The sequence below is a fragment of the Tympanuchus pallidicinctus genome, unplaced genomic scaffold (assembly GCF_026119805.1).
Source record: "Tympanuchus pallidicinctus isolate F22 unplaced genomic scaffold, pur_lepc_1.0 scaffold25, whole genome shotgun sequence".
NCBI classification, from domain to species: Eukaryota; Metazoa; Chordata; class Aves; order Galliformes; family Phasianidae; genus Tympanuchus; species Tympanuchus pallidicinctus.
In genome coordinates, this window is record NW_026294742.1 from 2633571 (window position 1) to 2651765 (window position 18195).

The 18195-nt window shown below is 55.2% G+C and overlaps 2 protein-coding genes across 3 annotated transcripts; both read left to right on the top strand.

The window, feature by feature from the left end:
- Window positions 1-4230: 4230 nt before the first annotated feature.
- On the top strand, window positions 4231-10955 carry LOC128084035 (protein DGCR6). The gene is made up of 5 exons (XM_052689793.1): window positions 4231-4414; window positions 5823-5983; window positions 6147-6247; window positions 8978-9118; window positions 10292-10955. Exons 1-5 carry the CDS (start codon window positions 4299-4301, stop codon window positions 10373-10375), a joined length of 603 nt encoding a protein of 200 aa, XP_052545753.1. The 5' UTR covers window positions 4231-4298; the 3' UTR covers window positions 10376-10955.
- A 2197-nt stretch (window positions 10956-13152) lies between these two features.
- On the top strand, window positions 13153-18134 carry SLC7A4 (solute carrier family 7 member 4). Of its 2 annotated transcripts, none has more exons than XM_052689789.1 (5): window positions 13153-13273; window positions 14284-15289; window positions 15393-16069; window positions 16436-16544; window positions 16690-18134. In XM_052689789.1, exons 2-5 carry the CDS (start codon window positions 14308-14310, stop codon window positions 16881-16883), a joined length of 1962 nt encoding a protein of 653 aa, XP_052545749.1. In that variant the 5' UTR covers window positions 13153-13273; window positions 14284-14307; the 3' UTR covers window positions 16884-18134. The 2 variants fall into 2 exon arrangements, with proteins under 2 accessions (XP_052545749.1, XP_052545750.1); XM_052689790.1 differs by lacking the exon at window positions 13153-13273 and adding an exon at window positions 13419-13529.
- The last annotated feature ends 61 nt before the right edge of the window (window positions 18135-18195 follow it).

Below are 18195 nucleotides of genomic sequence, written 5' to 3' on the forward strand. Positions count from 1 at the left end.
TGTAGCTCTGTTCAGTATAGTTTAGGAAAGCTTGAGTGCGTTTGCATCCAAGCACTCCAACAAGACCGTTTTGACAGGAGATGGACAGAGGCATCCCACCACCACTACCTGATTTATCCCCATGCCTGCGCTGGCCTGGATATGGGGGAGTGCTCGTGCTTGTTTAGTCTGTATGGGAGCACAAATCATGGCGCTGTGTCATGACTCTGCCAGGGTCTGGATTTCATTAGGAGCCACATGATCAGTGCGGGCTGCTGCGGCTGGCTGCTCTCCCTCTGTGCTGCACAAGACATGGGGGTGATGGCCGAGGTGCAGTGCTCAGCATCCTGCCCACAGGTGACCCCAACAGAGCCTTTTCATTCATTGCATCCCCTGTGCCCGTTGCGGCCCTTGCATCATTTGCACCCCTTGTATCCTCTGTATCCTTTTTGCTCCTTGCAGCTTTTACAACCCTTGCAGCTCACTGCATCCTTTTGAAGCTCTGCAGCCCACTTTGCATCCTTTCTGCCTCTTAGAGCCCTTGCAACATTTCCAACCCATTGCATCTTTTGCATCCCTTGCACCACTCTCTTGCATTCTTTGCACCCCACTGCATCATTTGCATCCTTTGTGCCCATCGCAGCCCTTGAATCCTTCACATCTCTTGAATCCTGCTGTAGCCCTTGTATCCTTTGCATGCCTTGCAGCTGGTGCCTCTGTGCATGTGCTTCTCTCTCTCACTCCTTGCTCACACGCAGGCTGTACCATAGGGTGGTATGAACATATCCCCCAGCATCACCCAGCCCTGCTGACAAATCTGCTCTGTGAGCAGTGCAGACACGAGGGGCCCAGAACACCCCCTCCAGCCACCAAGTCACAACCAGCTCCTCCATAGAGACCCTGTGTTCTCCATGGGAGCCCCTAAATCCAGACCTTAGTTTAGCTACAGCTCAGGCTGAAATTCCCGTTCAGATGCTCAGCTCCTGAGGCCATAGCAGGGGAACACATTTACTGCACAGCGCTCGTTAAGTTTGGATAAACCCAGTGTACCCAAGGAGGTGGCTGTGAGGCTCCCGTGGTCCCCCCTCACCCAGGGGATGAGTGTGCAGGGGACTGAGGTTGGATGCAAGGCTACAGAGGTACCAAGGGTGGTGACCACACACCCAGCACACCGGCTGGCAGAGTGCAGGACGGGGATAGAGGAATAGATGGACAAATCCCCCGTATCTCCCAAATCCCCAGCCCAACCCAAAGCTGAGATCTGGGCTGTGGGCAGGATGCAATTTGGCTCTTGATCTGAGAGCTCTGGCCCTGCTATGCCCCCAGGCTCCCCATCACTTCCCATCATCCTCTACCAAGAAGGCTTTGGGCTTGTTTATGCCATGGTGCATTGATCTCTTTTGGCACAACTGGCTGCCCAGTGGAAACCCACAGCAGCTCCTGGCTCCAATATGGTGACTCAGAGCTGTGGTGACACAGCCACTGCCCCATGAGGGACACCGGGTTCTGGCAGCCATCTCCTGTGGATGGATTTGTGCTCGGGTTTCTCTGGAGGATTTGTTCCTAATTGCAATGTGCTCTGGTTGCAAAAAGGAGCTATGGCAATGCACGCATGTGCACACTCTGCTCTCTGTTTGAATCAGGAGCTCAGCATTTCTGACTGGCCAAACAGGACCTCCAAGGGAAGGTAAAAACCAGGCTCCCTTCCTCAGGTGTGCAGGGAGCAGTGGGCACCTGTGACCGCATCACCCTGGGATCTGAAGCCTCTGAGTCCAGCCACCACGATGCCCTCCAGGCTCTGTGAAGTGACGATGATGCGGCATGAGATGTGAACACCTGAGCCCCCAAATCCTGCCCTGGAAATGGCAATCCACGTGCTGCTTGTGGCACTGCTGCTGATGCCATCTCCCTGCTGCCACCCCATCAAGAGCCCACACTGCCTCAGGTCATCAGCGTGCCCCTGTCCCCATCCCTTATGGCACTCGGGCAGCTCCAACCCCCAGCTCTGAATCAATGCCCCCAGCTGCCTTTCCCCAGTGCTGCCCCAATGCCCCGTCAGCTCCCAGCTCTTGCACAAAGGCAGTGCTGGCCATACACACTCCAAGCCCGCTGCCTCATGGCGTGCACACCGGCTCAAATATCCCTGCTGGTTCCCACAAGCAGCTCAGCCTTTCCAAAGCTCAGCCCTCAAGCCGGGAGGAGGCAGCACCCTGAGCCTGCCAAACTAATGAGAAGCGCATGGGACCCACATCTGGTAGCGATTGAGGGGGGAGCAGCGTTGGGAACGAAGGAAGCACATATTTCCTGCAGCACAAAGGAAGGGAGAGGAATGTTCACAGCAGAGCAGAACAGAGTTGGGGCCCTGGGGCGCAGGTCCTTCCCGCAGGCTGCTCCTTCACTTGGGGTAGGGGCACAAAGGCACGAGCAGCATCAGATCTGCGGACCCTCGTGCCAGCAATGGGGTTATGCTCCCACTAGAAACAGATTGGGAGCAGAAAACACAGAGCCAGCAAACTGCCTGAGAAGGGTTACGGGCTGGAGAGATCAAGGCAAGGGCTGCTCTGTGCCGCAACAACAGGAACGTGACTGGGACAGGGACAAGGCAGGGTTGTGCTCAGCAGAACGGAGGCCACATGGTACCACAGCACCACGTCAGGGCACTTGGTCCTGTGCTGGTACTGGGTGGGGTCCTGGCTCCCATCCCCGCTCATCCAAAGCTGCTGGAGGATTTGCAGGTTGTATGGCCACAGCTACACAAAAACAGGGCCCTGGGGCAGCAAAATGCTGCCCGGTTGGGATGCAGGTGAGGCAGGGCGAAAACCGAAACATCCAAAGCTGAGCGTCTCATCCCACGAGGAAGCTGATTTAAAAGCTGCAAGGTGGTGCAAGTCCTGTCAGCCACTGCACAGCGGGAGCCCTGCTCTGCCTGGCTGTTTGTGACACCCCTGATGGCACGGGGACACCAGGGCTTGCCATTGTGGCTGTGGCCCTTTCCACGAGAGCTGAGCTGGAGCTGTGCAAGGCACATCAGCGACGTCCCCAGCATGTAGCAGCAGTCACCCAGCAGGGAGCACAGGAGCCAGCCCACAGGTAAGGACTGCAAACAGCACCCAAACTCACACATCTAGCCACAGCTCTCAGCAAATCTTTGTGGCAGAGGATGGGGACAGAGGTGCTGGGGTGGTGAAGCCAGTGTATCAGCAGCAATGTGGTACTCTGCACTGCCCCAGCCGAGCTGAGCACTGCAATTAATCCCTTTAAATTAAAAGCCTATGTTTTCCATCCCCTACAACCTCAGCTGTAAGCAGCCAGGCTCTGCTCCACGGCTCTGCCTTTGGCAGCTGCAGCTCAGCAAAAACTCTTTGGCAGCTCCTGAGAACAGGGTTAGGAAAATGTAGGTGGATTTGCCTGTTAAAAATACATGGTGAGAGTGAGAGGGATTCATCATCATCCCACCCAAAGCCTGGGATTTGGGGATCACCCTCTTTGAGTGGAAAAAGGAGGCAGCCAAGCAAAACCCGAAGGGATGATTGATATTCAGGGACACTGCAGGGATGCCCCGTTTTCCCTGGGCATGTTCTGTGTTCTTCTTTGCCCAAGCAGGCTGTGGATGCCCCATCCCTGAAGGCATTCAAGGCCAGGCTGGACGTGGCTCTGGGCAGCCTGGTCTGCTGGTTGGCGACCTACACACAGCAGGGGGTTGGAACTGATGATCACTGTGGTCCTTTTCAACCCAGGCCGTTCTGTGGTCCTCTAAAGTGGACACCTCAGCTCCCATTGGGCACACAGTGCAGTTCTTGCAAGCTCTGAAGTCATAATAAGAATCACTCCTGAAGCTTTCAAATGCATTTTGGTGCATCGTTCATTTTGCTCACTCAGGGCAGGAACCTCTCCACGTGGACGGCTGGAATTCATTTGAAACTCAGCCTTGTGAGGAACGTCTTGAATATCAATCTCATTACCTGCTCACAAAAATGGAAGGAAGGGAGGAAGGGAGGAAGGGAGGAAGCAAATATTTTCATTCCAACCCAGCACGTGACGTCGAAAGGAACTTTGAAAGAATTATAACAGAGGGATCTGACAGCAGCGTTTCCCTACACTTCGGACTGATCTCCCGCACAGGGATGCGGTGACCCAGCAGACCCGACTCACACAGTGCCAAGGCCCAGGAACTGCCTGGAGCCGCACCGCCCCTTACATCCCGCACCGCCCCTTACATCCCGCACCGCCCCCCGTCCGGCCCCGCAGCCCGGGGAGGCTCCGCCCGCACCGCCGCCTGCGCCTGCGCCGGGCCCGGACGTTGTGTTGGGCCCGGTGGGATGGAACGGTTCGGTGGTTCTGGATACGAAGCGGCGACGGCGGAGCTGTCCCGGCAGCAGGAGCGGCATTATCGGCTGCTGTCAGAGCTGCAGGAGCTGGTGAAAGCGCTGCCCAGGTACGAGGGGTGGAGGGGAGCGGGGAGGTGTCCGTTGGCTCGGGGTCCGTTGGCTCGGGGTCCGGGCTGCAGCTCAAAGCCTGGGCCCCAACCCTGAACCCGGCTCCGTTTCCGAGCCCTGACTCCAAACCCTGACCCCAGCCTCAAATGCTAACCTTGACTCCAGCTCTGAACTCCAGTCCCAACTCCAAACCCTGATTCTGAACCCTAAGCCTGACCTTGGTTTCAAACCACAACTCCGAATCCCAATCTTAATCCCAGTCACAACTCTGAACCCCTACCCCAACTCCAAACCTTGATCCAAACCCCAATTCTGAGTTCCATCCCTAACTCCGTACCCTGAGCCTGAACCTCAATCCTAACCTCAGTTCCAAACCCCAACTCTGAACCCCAATTCCCAATCCTAATCTCAGCCCCAACTCGAAATCCCAACTCCAAACTTTCACCCAAACCCCAATTCTGAACTCCGACCCTAACTGCAAACCGTGATCCTGTACCCCAGTTCCTGACCTCAGCTCCAAACCCCAACTCCGAACCTCAGTCTTAATCCCAGCCACAACTCTGAACCCCGACCCCACTCCAAGCCTTGATCCAAACCCCAGTTCTGAGCTCCAGCCCTAACTCCATACCCTGACCCTGAACCTCAATCCTGACCTCAGTTCCAAACCCCAACTCTGAACCCCAACTCCAAACCATGGCTCTAATCCCAATTCTGAACTTGCAACCCTAACTCCAAACCCTGACCCTGAACCCCAGTTCCTGACCTCTGTTCCAAACCCCAACTCTGAACCCCAATCTTAATCCCAACCACAACTCTGAACCCCAACTCGAAACCTTGATCCAAACCCCAACTCTGAATCCCAAACTTAATCTCAGCCCCAACTCTGAACACTGAACCCAACTCCAAACCTTGACTCAAATCCCAATTCTGAACCCCAACCCTAACTCCAAACCCTGACCCTGAACCTCAGTCCTGACCTCAGTTCCAAACCCCGATTCTGAACACCAACCCCAACTCTGAACCCCAATCCTAATCCCAACCCCAACTCTGAACCTTGGCCCAAACCCCAATTCTGAACTCCAACCCTAACTCCAAACCCTGACCCCAACTCTGAACCCCGACTCCGAGAATGCTGACCCCAATTCCAAACTCCAGTACTGATCCAACCCCAACTCCAAACACTGAGCCCAATTCCAAGCCCCAGCCTTACCCCTCCAACTCCCAGCTCTTATCCCTCCAACCTCAGCCTCCAATCCCAACTCTGAACGCCAGCTCCAACTTAACCAAACTCTGACTTCAATTCTGAACCCCAGTTCCAAACCCCAGCCTTAACCTCAACTCCAACCCCCAATTCCAAGCTGTAACCCTGATCCCAGCCCTAACCCCGACCCCGCTGTGTCCCTGCAGCTCCTGCCAGCAGCGCTTGTCCTACACGACGCTGAGCGACCTGGCGCTGGCACTGCTGGATGGGACGGTGTTTGAGATCGTGCAGGGGCTGCTGGAGATCCAGCACCTCACTGAGAAGAACCTCTACAGCCAGCGCCTCAAGCTGCATAGCGAGCACCGCGGTCAGCAGGGAAAGGGATTTGGGGTGGGGGACCCGGGGGGCGTTGGGGTCGCGGGTGTGGGGAGTTGCAACCAGGAGCCTGGGTCGCCACAAGGAGGCAATGGGGAGGTGTGGGGACAGGGGTGGGGGTGTTGTCCTGATGCTGTCCCCATCCCTGGGCGCAGGGCTGAAGCAGGAGCTCTTCCACCGGCACAAGGAGGCCCAGCAGTGCTGCAGGCCGCACAACCTGCCGCTGCTCCGCGCCGCCCAGCAGCGGGAGATGGAGGTAAGGGGGGAGCAGGAGGGCGCAGCCACCCCTCGCTGCCCTTCACGTGAGCACAGAAGTTGTCGCAGGGGTTCGCAGGCATTTTGCTACCAGGAAATGCTGGTTGTCCCAGCTGGCACGGTTTGAGGGATGTCACAACCCCTGTGAACACCAGAGGGTGAAAGCAGGGAATGCCTGAAAGCTGTGATTTACTCGGTTACGCTGGTAAAGGAGAAATAACCTGAGGTGCCTAAAGGCACAGATTGATTCTTGGTGTTTCCCAAAGCATTTCTGGAAAAGAGCTTCAGTGTGAGTGGGACATTGAGTCCCAAAGGTCTGAAGATCCTCTTATCTACCTGTTAGTGATAAGATAAAGACAGTTTTTAAAGTATTACAAGTACAAATTACAAGTAGGTGGTTATCTTAATCTGTGTAATTTAGATGTATGTGTGAAGCTACTTTACTTCACGTCAGGCAAACATGTAACTGTTTAAATGTTGGCTTTCTCCTGACCTTTACCCATAATAACCACAGCCTGAGAGCCCTTTTGTTTCCTCTTCCCTCATTTTCTATTGAGATGGCTGAAGTCAGGCTGGGCCTGCATCCCTTTCACTCCTGTGTGTGATGTGTAAATGCATCGTGATAGTAAGTAATAGTCCATGCTGTCTGTTCCAAAGCATTTCCAGTATTGCATTCATCCACTAGGCTTTGTTCACACTAGATGACAAACATACCCACACGTGTGGTTTTTCTCCTTGTGTTGCATCCTGTACAATTTCTCCCCACTTCCTTTTACCTTCCCAATTCCTTCCTGTGTTCTTTATTCCTCAGGAGGAAGTTACTGAAGTTACTTCTTCCCTTTTCTGCTATTTCTGTTGTAGAGCACTTTGGGAATGGATCCGTCACCTTAGTGATGGGATTGTCTAATCAGAGCTGCTCTCTGGTTCAAGGACCAGCTCCTATGGGTTCCTATGGGATCAGTCCCACAGGAGAGATAACACAAGATATGGTTTGGGGATGTCCAGCTTCCTAGTGGTATCTGTAGCCTTAAAAACAAAAAAACAATTGGCCTAGCATGGCAACTCCCCAACCACCTGAGCTGAAGCAAGGCTTGTGTTTAAGCCTTAGTTTTCTCAGAGGCTTTGGTGCCTTTCTGTGTCTCAGAATTGGGTGCCTGGCTCTAAATGGCACACAGATAACTAAGCCTCTCTTTTTCAAACCCAAGGGTGGGAAAGTCGCTCCTTCAGCACAGTGTCTGCAGTATGTCCAGAAATGGTTACGTGAGGCAGCTCCTTCTCCTTGGGAGTAAGAATTGCTCCTCGTTTAGGTCAGGCCTTTTGCAGACAGTTGTTGATGCATTCACTCTGCAGACAGAGCTCAGTTTTTGTGCAGGCTGCTCAGGCCCAAATCCTCCATCGTTCACAGTCTGGCTTTTCCACAGAGCTTCCAGCTGAGCACATGCTTTCCATTCCCTTTTCACATGGGTTTGTCCAGGTCTTTTAAACCACAGCCATCAATACAAGAAGTATCACCAGACCCGGTGACTTCTCTCTTTCTGTGCAGTAAGGGTTTTTATTACTTTGAATATTTCTGGCTGAATGCTTGCCTTGGTTTATAGTGTTACAGAGAGGCAGCACAGCGTGGGTAAAGCGTTTAAACTTGTGTCAGTTAGCTGTGAGCAGAGAAGGAGCTTTGTATTTAGGTCAGGTTTGGTGTCTCCTGGCTTTCCCTGTGGCTTGAGAAGGAAGACTGCTGTTCACTATCACCCAGCAAGATCCTGCTGCCTACCCATGCCCCTTTCTGCAGCTAGCAGAACATGGTAGTGTTCTTAGAGCTGCCCACAGCACCTGATTTCTTGTGTGCCTTTGAATTAGCAACTGATCTCCATGTTCCAAGTGGAGAGGGTGATTTACACACCGCTGCTACACCTTGTGTCTGTGGCAAAGTGAGTTCCAGCTCTGCCATCCTGTGCTTAGGCAGTGGGTCCTTGCTTCTATTGTTCCCTTTGTTCTGTTAAGGCAGAGCAGGAGGGCCTGTGTGCTTCTGATAGGGCTGTTTTGGCAAGTCCCCACTTGATAACGTTCTCAGTTTGCCAGAAGCAGAGCCCCTGCAGGCTGCAGTTCCAAGCAACGCTTCTGCTTGCCGTTGTCAACCAAAAAAATAAGCTGTGCTTCCTGTTGCAAAGTTGGGAGTGGAGGAGTTTGGCTCTTTAGTGAATCAACAGGAGCTGGGTCTGATGTACTGCTGCAGAGCTGTGCTCGGAGAACGTGCAAGCATCTGAGCTGGCTCTGGTGCTTTTTACTCATCTGTGTCACTCCTCCAAGTCTTCCTGCAGTTTCAGCAGTGCTGTGAGGGATGTGTGACTTCTGGGCAACTGACTTCATAGTGCATGTACTGCTGAAGTACTTGGCTGCAGCCTGCTGCTGCTCAGGAAAAGTCATTCAGATCGCAGTCTGCTGCTCACGGTCTCTTTCCTGGCTTCAAAATGCACTTAGGCAGGCTAGTCCCAGCTGTTTCCCTGCGCTTTGTAGTGAGAGGTAGCTCACTGTAAGGCATGGCAAGCACCCAAGGTAAGATCTGAGGCTGTGCTTGCTGCCCTCTGCTGTCCTTGGAGGAGGCAAAGTCATCCGAATGGCTGTGCTTTAAGGGTGTAGGAGCTCTTTGGTTTCAGTAAAAGATGTTGAGAGGAGAAAAAAACACGGGGTGAAGGTAAACGTTCCCCCACCCACCTGCTGAATATCACCTTCTCAGGCTGTGGAGCAGCGAATTCGAGAGGAGCAGCGAATGATGGATGAGAAAATCGTCTTGGAACTGGACCAAAAAGTGATCGACCAGCAGAGCACCCTGGAAAAGGCTGGGGTGTCCGGCTTCTACATCACCACCAACCCCCAGGTCAGTGTGTGAGCAGTGAGGCTGAGAGCTGGCCGTGCTCCTGTGCCAAAGACTTTTTTTGGTTTCAGTCTATTAATGAACTCTGAATTCTGGCTCCTTTTCTGGAAAGAATGATTGCTCCTTTGCCCCATCAGCTGGAGGGCACTGTGCTCTCAGCAGGTCAGGGTTGTAGCAGAGCAGAAGTGCATCAGACAGGGCTCTTAAAACCTGAGAGCAGCCACCAAGGTTTCCTTTCTGCTGTCCACCGCAGGAATGGAGAACTGCAGCTTCCAAAACTTCCTTGGGATGCCACGGAAGCTTGCAGTGAATACAGAAACAGGTGATTTTTTCACTGCACTTCTAGTTGATTAAATTTAATTTTGACAAGGATGCATTAAGGAGAAAATCTGGCTTAAGCTCAGTTAAACAGCCGTTTTCTAAAGCCACACAATTTCTGCTTGTGCATCTTTAAGAAAATCCTTTTTTTCCTGTTATTACTCATCTATATACTGAAATCATTTCTTTGTCCTCCCCCTCCCTTGCTCCTGCCTGTTATGTTATTTCTGACAGTAATAATTCTTAACAGGGTTCTCATTTGCTATTTCTCACTTGTTTGCCTTTATGATAGCTGGTAACCCTTGACTTCCAGTGCAAGAAATCACTGCTGGTGTCTGTTGTTCTTCACACATTTCCTGTCAGTAGATGTGTTTTCCTCAGTCTGTTATGTAAACTGCCTGTTTATGCAGTTGATATATTTAGTTATTTTTTTAATGCAAAAGTAGATTTTCATTCCCATGATGTAATGTCTACAAGCCTGAGTCACAGGGCAGAGCTTAGAGAATGGATGTTGCACCGTGTGCAGGGGAAGTGCAGGCTGTGCTGCGTGGCTTGTGAGCTGAATGTGAGTGAAGAACAAGCAGGTGGAAAGAGGGATACAAGGGAGCCATAAGCTGCTGGTGGCATTACAGGAGGTGGTGATGTCAGCTCAGTGACAGCCGTGGAAAATTGGGTGCTTTGGAGGATGCAGGAGGGAACTGTATGCACCATCACAGCAGTGTGTTGCATGTATCTTTGGAGAGTCCTTGTCTTCTCCTGGAAAGGATCAGGCACTGAATGGTACCGTGGTACCAATGAGTCCTTCCTGCAGAAGGGATGGGCTCTTCTTACCCTTGCATTAATGTCTTTGTTTTCCAGGAGCTGACTTTACAGATGAACTTACTGGAATTGATTCGCAAGTTGCAGCAGAAGGAATCTGAGTCAGAGAAGGCTTTTCCCTGAACAAGAAGGAGTTTTCTTCTGACTTCCCTCCAAAGAATAGACTTAATGCATTTGCTTTATGTTATATTAGGAAGAGGCTACTGGCCTGCAACTGCAGAATAGCTGAAACCCTTAGGTTACCTTTAGAGATAGGCCTCCAGAGCACAGAGCCTGAAGAGCTCCAGGCTGCCCTTCCACTCAGCAAAGCAAGAAGCATGGTAGCCCTTCCTGCTGTGTTGCACTGAGTTGCTAAGACAAGGGCTGACAGAGTATTAATCTGCCACATCCAGCCTGCAGAGAGCAGTGTCACCTCTAAATTATGATCTGCTCTTCCGAATCGAGGAGGAGTGTTTGATAAGGGATGGGAGAGGTGAGTAACTGTCTTGTCAGACGGGAAGCAAGGTATGGTTGCTTTCCTTTGCAGGCTCAGCGTGCAGGTAGTTGGCAGGTGGGGAAAAAAAAGTTGAAGTTGTATCTACAGCAAGATGTGTTTGTGTGTGCTGAGGCAGAAGTAACAGGCAGGCACTTCACAGAGAGACACTGAGGTGAATAACATGGAATTCTCCTCTGAGTTCTATTAAAATTCTGTACTGAAACATGACATGGTGTCAGTCGTGCTTTCACCTGACTCAAGCAGCCAAAAAGACATGGGAGCTTTTGCTTTGTTACTCTAAAACAGCTCCAAATGGATAGAAATACTCTGCACAGCCCTCTGGGGCTGCAGTTTTCTGAAGGTCAATGATCACACGTATGGGTTTTCTATCCCTGCTCTGGGTCTGTGCTGCACTGAAGCTGGAGTGGTGCTGAGAGCTCTCAGAGATGAGCTCTGCGGGCCTCAGGACTTGGTGCACAGGGGGAATGGGGGCACTTGTGTGCAATCAGAGCTTTGTGTGTGCAAGAAATGTGCCAGGTGATGTGTAGTGTTGGCTGCTCACAGGAGATGGGGTGGTGCGAGGCAGCGTCAGGAAGCAGCTCTCTTCAGGGATGAGTGGCTCTTCAAGTCAGAGCAGCTGCTGGAAGTGGATCAAGGAGTTCTGCTATCCTGTGCTGAAGGGCTTTGATGACACACAGATCACTGCTTAAAGGTTCTCCAGCAGTTCTACAGCCAAGGACTGTGTTCGGGAGGTTTCTCCTTTAGTGCTGCCGTTTGCTCTTGCCTGCGTCTTCTGTTATTACTACAACAGCCTCTGTTCACAGCACAAGACAATATTAGCAGATTCAGCACACAGTCAATTACTGAAGCTAGGACATGGGGTACTGCCCCTTAATCAAGGTGCTATAAGCCTTTATGTCCTTACAAAAGCAGATGGCTGAAGCCAGAGAGGTTTTCAGCAAACTGGGGCCTTCACCAACTCAAATAGGGAAACTGCAAAGGTGCTGGCAGAGTTTGTGGGCGGCCTTTTGGTAGGGAGAGCTGGCTCTGCTACGGATGAACACACTGGAGCTGAATTTCTGCAGCACTGTGAAAAGCAAAGAGGCCGGAGCTGTTGCTCCCAGGCAGCAGCAGAGCCTGCAGTGCAGCTGGAGGAGCTTGGAGCACCTGCAGGCAGCAAATGCAGCCCCTCAGCATCGCTGCACAGCTTCACAGCCCAGTGCTGAGCAGAGCAGAGCCCACCACAGCCCAGAGCCCCCAGCACACGACGCGTGCAGGGCTCTGCCACCCACCCCAGCTTTCTCCAAGGCTGTGGCATCCGCAGCAGGCTGCTCCGGCAGCACCATGACAACAGAGCTTCCTGCTCCCACCATCTGGTTTCAGTTGCACACGGCTCTGCCAGGCAAACAATCCCCGCTGAAATTTTCCATGCCTGCAGCCTGCCACAGGTCAGGAGGTTTCTCTTCTTTTTTTCTTTTTTTTTCCTTTCTTTTTGAGAGAGAGAGGCTTTCTGAGAGGGGCATGGAGTTCTCAGTGGTTGGAAAGGTTATTTTAAGAGAATAAAGCTCCTGGTGTAGCTTGTGATCAGTGACCATTCCCCAGGGACTGGCTGCAGCCCTTCTCCTGCACTGGTGTTGGATCTTAGGAGAGTGACCCAGAAGCTGCCCCAGCTGGAAATGCAGCAGCTCTGCTCCTGTGCAGCCCTGCAGCTCTTGGGTGCCATAGGAACACTTGGCTGGGGACCTGCTGTGTGCCTGATGGCATCTCAGGTGGCTTCAGCCGCTGCCAAAGCCTCAGTGCTGCCATCAGCAGCATGGAGAAGCAACTCACAATAGGATCCGGTTACCACGGGCTGGTAGAAGGTGAGCACGCAAGCTGGAGGAGGAGCAGAGAGCAATAGTAGGAAGAAACAAGGTGAATTTCCTGGTGCCTTCTCCTGTGCTTTGCTGGGCTGGTCAGGGCAGTGTGGGCCCATCCAAAGGAGGATGTGGATTTGGGGTGGATGATGGTGAGTTTATGTACATGGAAGCACCGAATGGTGAAGGACAGGTGCCGAGTTGTTCATCACCACTGAAAGTATTTGGGGTGATGGCTGGTCCCAAGAAATGTCCACAGAATGTCAGCATTAGTGCTCAGTAGCTATCACGGAATCAAATGATGCATTAGGAAGGCTTTAGATAGGAGCAGAGAAGGAAAACAAGAAACGTTTTGCTGCTATGAAACCACACCGGTGCACCCACGTCCATCCACGGCTCTTTCATGCCGGGAACGGTTCCGTGCGAGGCCCGATGGGGACCTCGCTCCTCCGTCTGAGCTGCGAGCATCGCGGCACCCATAACTGGAAGGGACCTACGAGCATCTCGCAGTCCGTCTGCGGGCTTCGCACAGATCTACCCGAGCGGACCCACCAGGTGGCAGCCGCCCACCGCCGTGTTGGAGGCGGGGCCGGGGCGGGGCGAGGAGGCGGCGGCGGTGCGGTGCAGGTGCGGGGCCGGAGCCACGCGGACCCCCTCCGGCCGCGCCCTCGGAGCCGCCGGGGCGCAAAGGTGAGCGAGGCAGGAGGCGAGGGGAGCTTTGGGGTTCGATGTCCGGGTGAGATTTCGCCTTTCTTGCGGAGCCAGGAGGTTCTCCCCCCTCCCACCCACCCCCCCCCACCCCCCGCGTCCTGGATCAACACCCGCACGGACAAAGGGCGGTGGCTCCGCTTCTTCTGATCCCGGTGACGGATGCGGAGCTGCCTGCTTGTCGCCGCGGCTCCGTTGCCGTGGACGGTGCCGGGAGGAACCCGGCTGTGGATCGGAGGTTTGGGGGAGCGGTTCGTGAGCCGTGTGAGCAGGGTTTGGGGGATTGGGAGCAGCCCCCGAGCCGCAGATGGAGCGAGTTGCGTCCTGGTGGTTCCGTGCGTTGGTTTGACCCCAGGGAAGCGGCCGGCGCAGACCCTGCGTGGCCCCTTGGTGGGCTTTCAGTACACCGGGGCTGCTTCTGGGCAGGGAGGTGATGGATAAAGGTGCCGGGCAGCAGCGCGGTCTGCTGTGCCCGGAGTGGGTTGGTTTGTGTTCTAACAGCGATCTTTCAAAAGGGAAGGGTGAGGAAATGCTGTACTGGGGGTGCTGCCATTCCCCTCCACCTGGCTTCCAGGCACGGCTTCCTGCACAGTGCCTAAAGCAGCACACTGCAGCGCTGACCCCAGTGCATGCTACAGAGCAGGGATGTTTGTGCTCAGCAGGTCTGAACCCAAGGAAACGTGTGACTTCCCCTCCCTGTGCCCCGCTTTCCTAGGCTCTGCAAAGAGGCAGGATTTAGGCAGTGGAGGAGAAGCACAGGGTGCTCAGTCGTGGAATTGTTAAGGTTGGAAAAGACCTCTCAGATCCCCAACCCATTCCCCTCATGCTTACTGCCCACGTCCCTCTGTGCCACATCCCCACGGTTCTTGAACACATCCAGGGACGGTGACTCCACCATCATTTCTCTGGTCCCAGTGGGTCACGCAGCAGAGTGGAACCAGAGCATTCCCAATCTGCTGCTGGGCTCCTCATGCCTTCCTGCTTCCCACCAGGTCTCCCAGCAGGGCACCTACAGGATGGCGAGATGGCTGCCTCGCTCCACGGACCTGACCCGCTTCTGCCAGAAACTCAACAGAGTGAAAACCTTGGAGGCCGACATGATGGAGACGTCCTTCAACAGGTGCCTTTCCACCATCGACTTGACGCTGCTGGGCATCGGGGGCATGGTGGGCTCTGGGCTTTATGTCCTCACGGGCACCGTGGCCAAGGAGATCGCCGGCCCCGCCGTCATCGTCTCCTTCATCATTGCTGGCTTCGCCTCCCTCCTGGCTGCTCTCTGCTACGCTGAGTTTGGGGCCCGGGTGCCCAAGACGGGTTCTGCCTACATGTTCACCTACGTGTCCGTGGGTGAGATTTGGGCTTTTCTCATCGGCTGGAACGTGCTGTTGGAGTACATGATCGGGGGCGCAGCAGTGGCCAGGGCCTGGAGCGGTTACCTGGACTCCATCTTCAACCACAAAATTAAGAACTTCACCGAGACCCACGTTGGCACCTGGCAGGTGCCCTTCCTGGCCCATTATCCTGACTTCCTGGCGGCTGCCATCTTGCTGGTGGCCACCGCCTTCATCTCCTTTGGGGCCAAAGTGTCCTCCTGGCTCAACCACGTCTTCTCGGCCATCAGCATGGGCGTCATCCTCTTCATTCTCATCATGGGCTTCGTTCTTGCGCAGCCCAAGAACTGGAGTGCCCAGGAGGGGGGCTTTGCCCCCTATGGGCTGTCAGGCATCATGGCTGGCACAGCCACCTGCTTCTACGCCTTTGTGGGCTTCGATGTCATCGCAGCCTCCAGCGAAGAAGCCAGGAACCCGCAGAAGGCCGTCCCCAGGGCCATTGCATTCTCGTTGGGGTTGGCCACCGGTGCCTACATCCTCGTGTCCGTGGTGCTGACGCTGATGGTGCCCTGGCACACGCTGGATCCCGACTCTGCCCTGGCTGACGCTTTCTACAGGAGGGGCTATGCCTGGGCAGGATTCCTGGTGGCTGCCGGCTCCATCTGCGGTGAGTGTGGATTTGTGGGAGGAGGTGGGAGAGCGCGGGGTCGGGTGCCGGTTTGGTTGGGGCCCACTCTCACGTGGGGCCCTTTTCTCTGCCCACCCCTCAGCGATGAACACGGTCCTGCTGAGCAACCTCTTCTCCCTGCCGCGCATCGTCTACGCCATGGCCGAGGACGGGCTCTTCTTCCAGGTGTTCTCCCGGGTGCACCCGCGCACGCAGGTGCCCGTCATCGGCATCGTGGTCTTTGGGCTGCTCATGGCCCTGTTGGCCCTCGTCTTCGACCTGGAGGCTCTGGTGCAGTTCCTGTCCATCGGCACGCTGCTGGCCTACACCTTCGTGGCCGCCAGCATCATCGTGCTGCGCTTCCAGCAGCAGAAGGCGGACGGCCCCGCGCAGCAGGCGGGCAGCCAGCCCAACCCTGAGCAGCGTGAGGGCATCGCTGCCCCCGAGCTGAAGGAGTACGAGTCCTTCTCCGACAAGCTGCAGCTGGTGGGGAGTGACAAGAGCAAGGAGCACCGCGAGCCAGGGCAGCTGAAGGCAGCCTTCGAGCCCTACCTGGAGTTTCTCAGTGACTTCTACCCGGGCGAGGTGGTCACGGTAGCTGTGGTGACCCTGATGGTGTCTGCTGTCTGCCTTTGCTCAATCTTGGTGTTTGGCAACACCCACCTTCACCTGCCCACCTGGAGCTACTCTCTGCTGCTCGTCCTCTTCAGCCTGGGCTTCGTGCTCAGCCTCCTCCTCATCTGGGCACATGAGCAGCAGCGTAGCACCCAGACCTTCCAGGTGGGTCCCATGCTGATGTTAGGGGGAAGTTGTTAGGGGCAAATTCCTTATATTATATTCCTTATACCTGAGGGTATTGAGGCTCTGGCCCAGGCTGCCCAGAGAGCTGTGGGTACTCCATCCCCAGCGCTGCTCCAGGCCATGGATGGAGCCCTGGGCAACCTGAGCGGATGGGGGCAACCAGCCCAGGGCAGGGTTTGGAGCTGGGGGGGCTGCAAGGTCTCTCCCAACCCAATTATGCTGTGATTCTATGACTGGCATGGGGTATTTGTGTCAGCAGCATCACCTGGGGTGCAGGTGTGGTTGATAGGAGGCAGTCCTGGGGCACAGCTGGCAGCCCCTCACCTCTAACTCCATCTCTTGCAGATCCCCCTGGTTCCCCTGTCCCCAGCACTGAGCATTGTCCTCAACATCTATCTCATGCTGAAGCTCAGCTACATGACGTGGCTCCGCTTTGCCATTTGGCTCATCCTTGGTGAGTGCTCCCGGTACCCAGAAACCATTTATTCTGGCAAGAGGAAAGCACCTGCTGCAGGTCCTGGGACCTGATGGCAAGGCTGAGCCAGGACCTCTGTGCCAGGGCTGGGTGGACGTGCTGACCTCCCTCTCCCTCACTCCAGGCCTGCTCGTCTACTTTGGCTACGGCATCTGGCACAGCAAGGAGAACCTACGGGAGCCACGACCACAGCGTGTCAGCGCCCGCTACGTGGTGTTCCCCAGTGGCAGCCTGGAGGAAACGGTGCAGGCAGTGCAGCCCAGCCCTCAGCCTGCCGCCGGGCTGCCGGACACCGACACCACTGAGGTCAAGAGATGACGCCCGTGGGAGGGGGCTCTGTGGCTCTGGCAGTGCCCACCCACCCTCCGGACCCCTCTGCTCTGCCTGACCCCTGTGCGGCGAGGGCTGCCCGGGTGCAGGGCTCTGTCCAGGGGTGCCGCTCACTCTTCCTTGCAGAGCATGGTGGGGCTGGCCCCCTCCCTCCCAGCACTGGAAAGCAGCACTCTGCCCCCAGCCCCAGTGCCTGCCATGCTCAGAGGGAGCCTCATCCCCACCCTGTTCCCCTGCGCCCACCCAGATGCCGTGCAGCAAATCCCCTTTTTCCAGCTCATCTCCACTGCCTTGCATGGATGGAGGATGGAAACAGGCAGCGTGCCCATCCCAGCCTCATCCTGGCTTCTGCTGCAGCCCTGCTGAGCCCTGTGCTGCTGTTCCCTCTGCCCGAATCTCTCTGGTGCTTCTTCCCTTCGATGCCAGTACTGAGAGGCACAAGGAGCAGCCAGGGCCACGCAAGCTGGGGAAGGGACATGGCAGCGTGAAGGCAGGGACCTGGTTTGTAGGCAGGACTATGGAAAGGGTGGCACAGCTTGTGCCCTTCCCCTGTGCCCCAGCAGCTGCCACACCTCTGGGCTTGGGTGCTGCCTTTCCCAGGGGCTCAGGATTGGCTCAGTGGGTGCTTTTTGGTGTCATCCCCCCAGGTGCAGGTTTTGGAGGGTGCTGGAAGAGGCTGCCGGACCCCTCAGGCTTTGCAATGCAGACCTCCTGCCCCACAGCATCCCAGCATCCTCCTATGGGGCCGTGCCCTGCTGGGAGCTGCTCTTATCCCCTGCCCAGTCCCCTTGGGGGCTCTGCACCCCTGGACAGTGCTCATGTCCTGCTCCCCCCGCACTGTCACTGCTGCCCAGCCCTGCCCCGCTGCGGCCCTGTTTGGCACCTCTGTGTAGTGGTTGTGAGCAACGGGCTGACCTGTTCACCCCCATAAACGCTGGTTCTGCAATGGCTCTGGGTGCATGTGCTGTGTTCCCCTTACAACCCACTTCTTCCCAGCAGCGAATGGCTTTTGGCCAGAGCTGTGGGCGTAGGGCAGGGAGCTGGAGCCCTATGGATGCATAGAAGCTTTCAGCCCCAGTGTCTGCTGCAAGGACAGGGCTGAGCAGAGCGGTGTCCTGGCACTGGGATAGGGTCTGTGGTGTTGTCCCAGAGCTGTGACCTGAGCTGAGAGAACGTGCAAACCCAGTGTCAATGATGTGAATTAAAGACAAGCCACAGAATACGTGCGTGGCCCCAGCACGGCCGTTGTTCTGCACTGTTCATGAGCTTAACCAGCCCAAATGGAGTTGTAAAAATGCAG

Bases quoted from the DNA above. Each gene is read 5' to 3' on its own strand.
- SLC7A4 (XM_052689789.1), top strand. From the start codon at position 14,308: ATGGCGAGATGGCTGCCTCGCTCCACGGACCTGACCCGCTTCTGCCAG. The intron at 15,290-15,392 runs GTGAGTGTGGAT...CCCACCCCTCAG, and splicing joins GGCTGCCGGCTCCATCTGCG to CGATGAACACGGTCCTGCTG. The intron at 16,070-16,435 runs GTGGGTCCCATG...CATCTCTTGCAG, and splicing joins GTAGCACCCAGACCTTCCAG to ATCCCCCTGGTTCCCCTGTC.
- LOC128084035 (XM_052689793.1), top strand. From the start codon at position 4,299: ATGGAACGGTTCGGTGGTTCTGGATACGAAGCGGCGACGGCGGAGCTG. The intron at 5,984-6,146 runs GTCAGCAGGGAA...CCCTGGGCGCAG, and splicing joins GCTGCATAGCGAGCACCGCG to GGCTGAAGCAGGAGCTCTTC. The intron at 6,248-8,977 runs GTAAGGGGGGAG...TCACCTTCTCAG, and splicing joins CCCAGCAGCGGGAGATGGAG to GCTGTGGAGCAGCGAATTCG.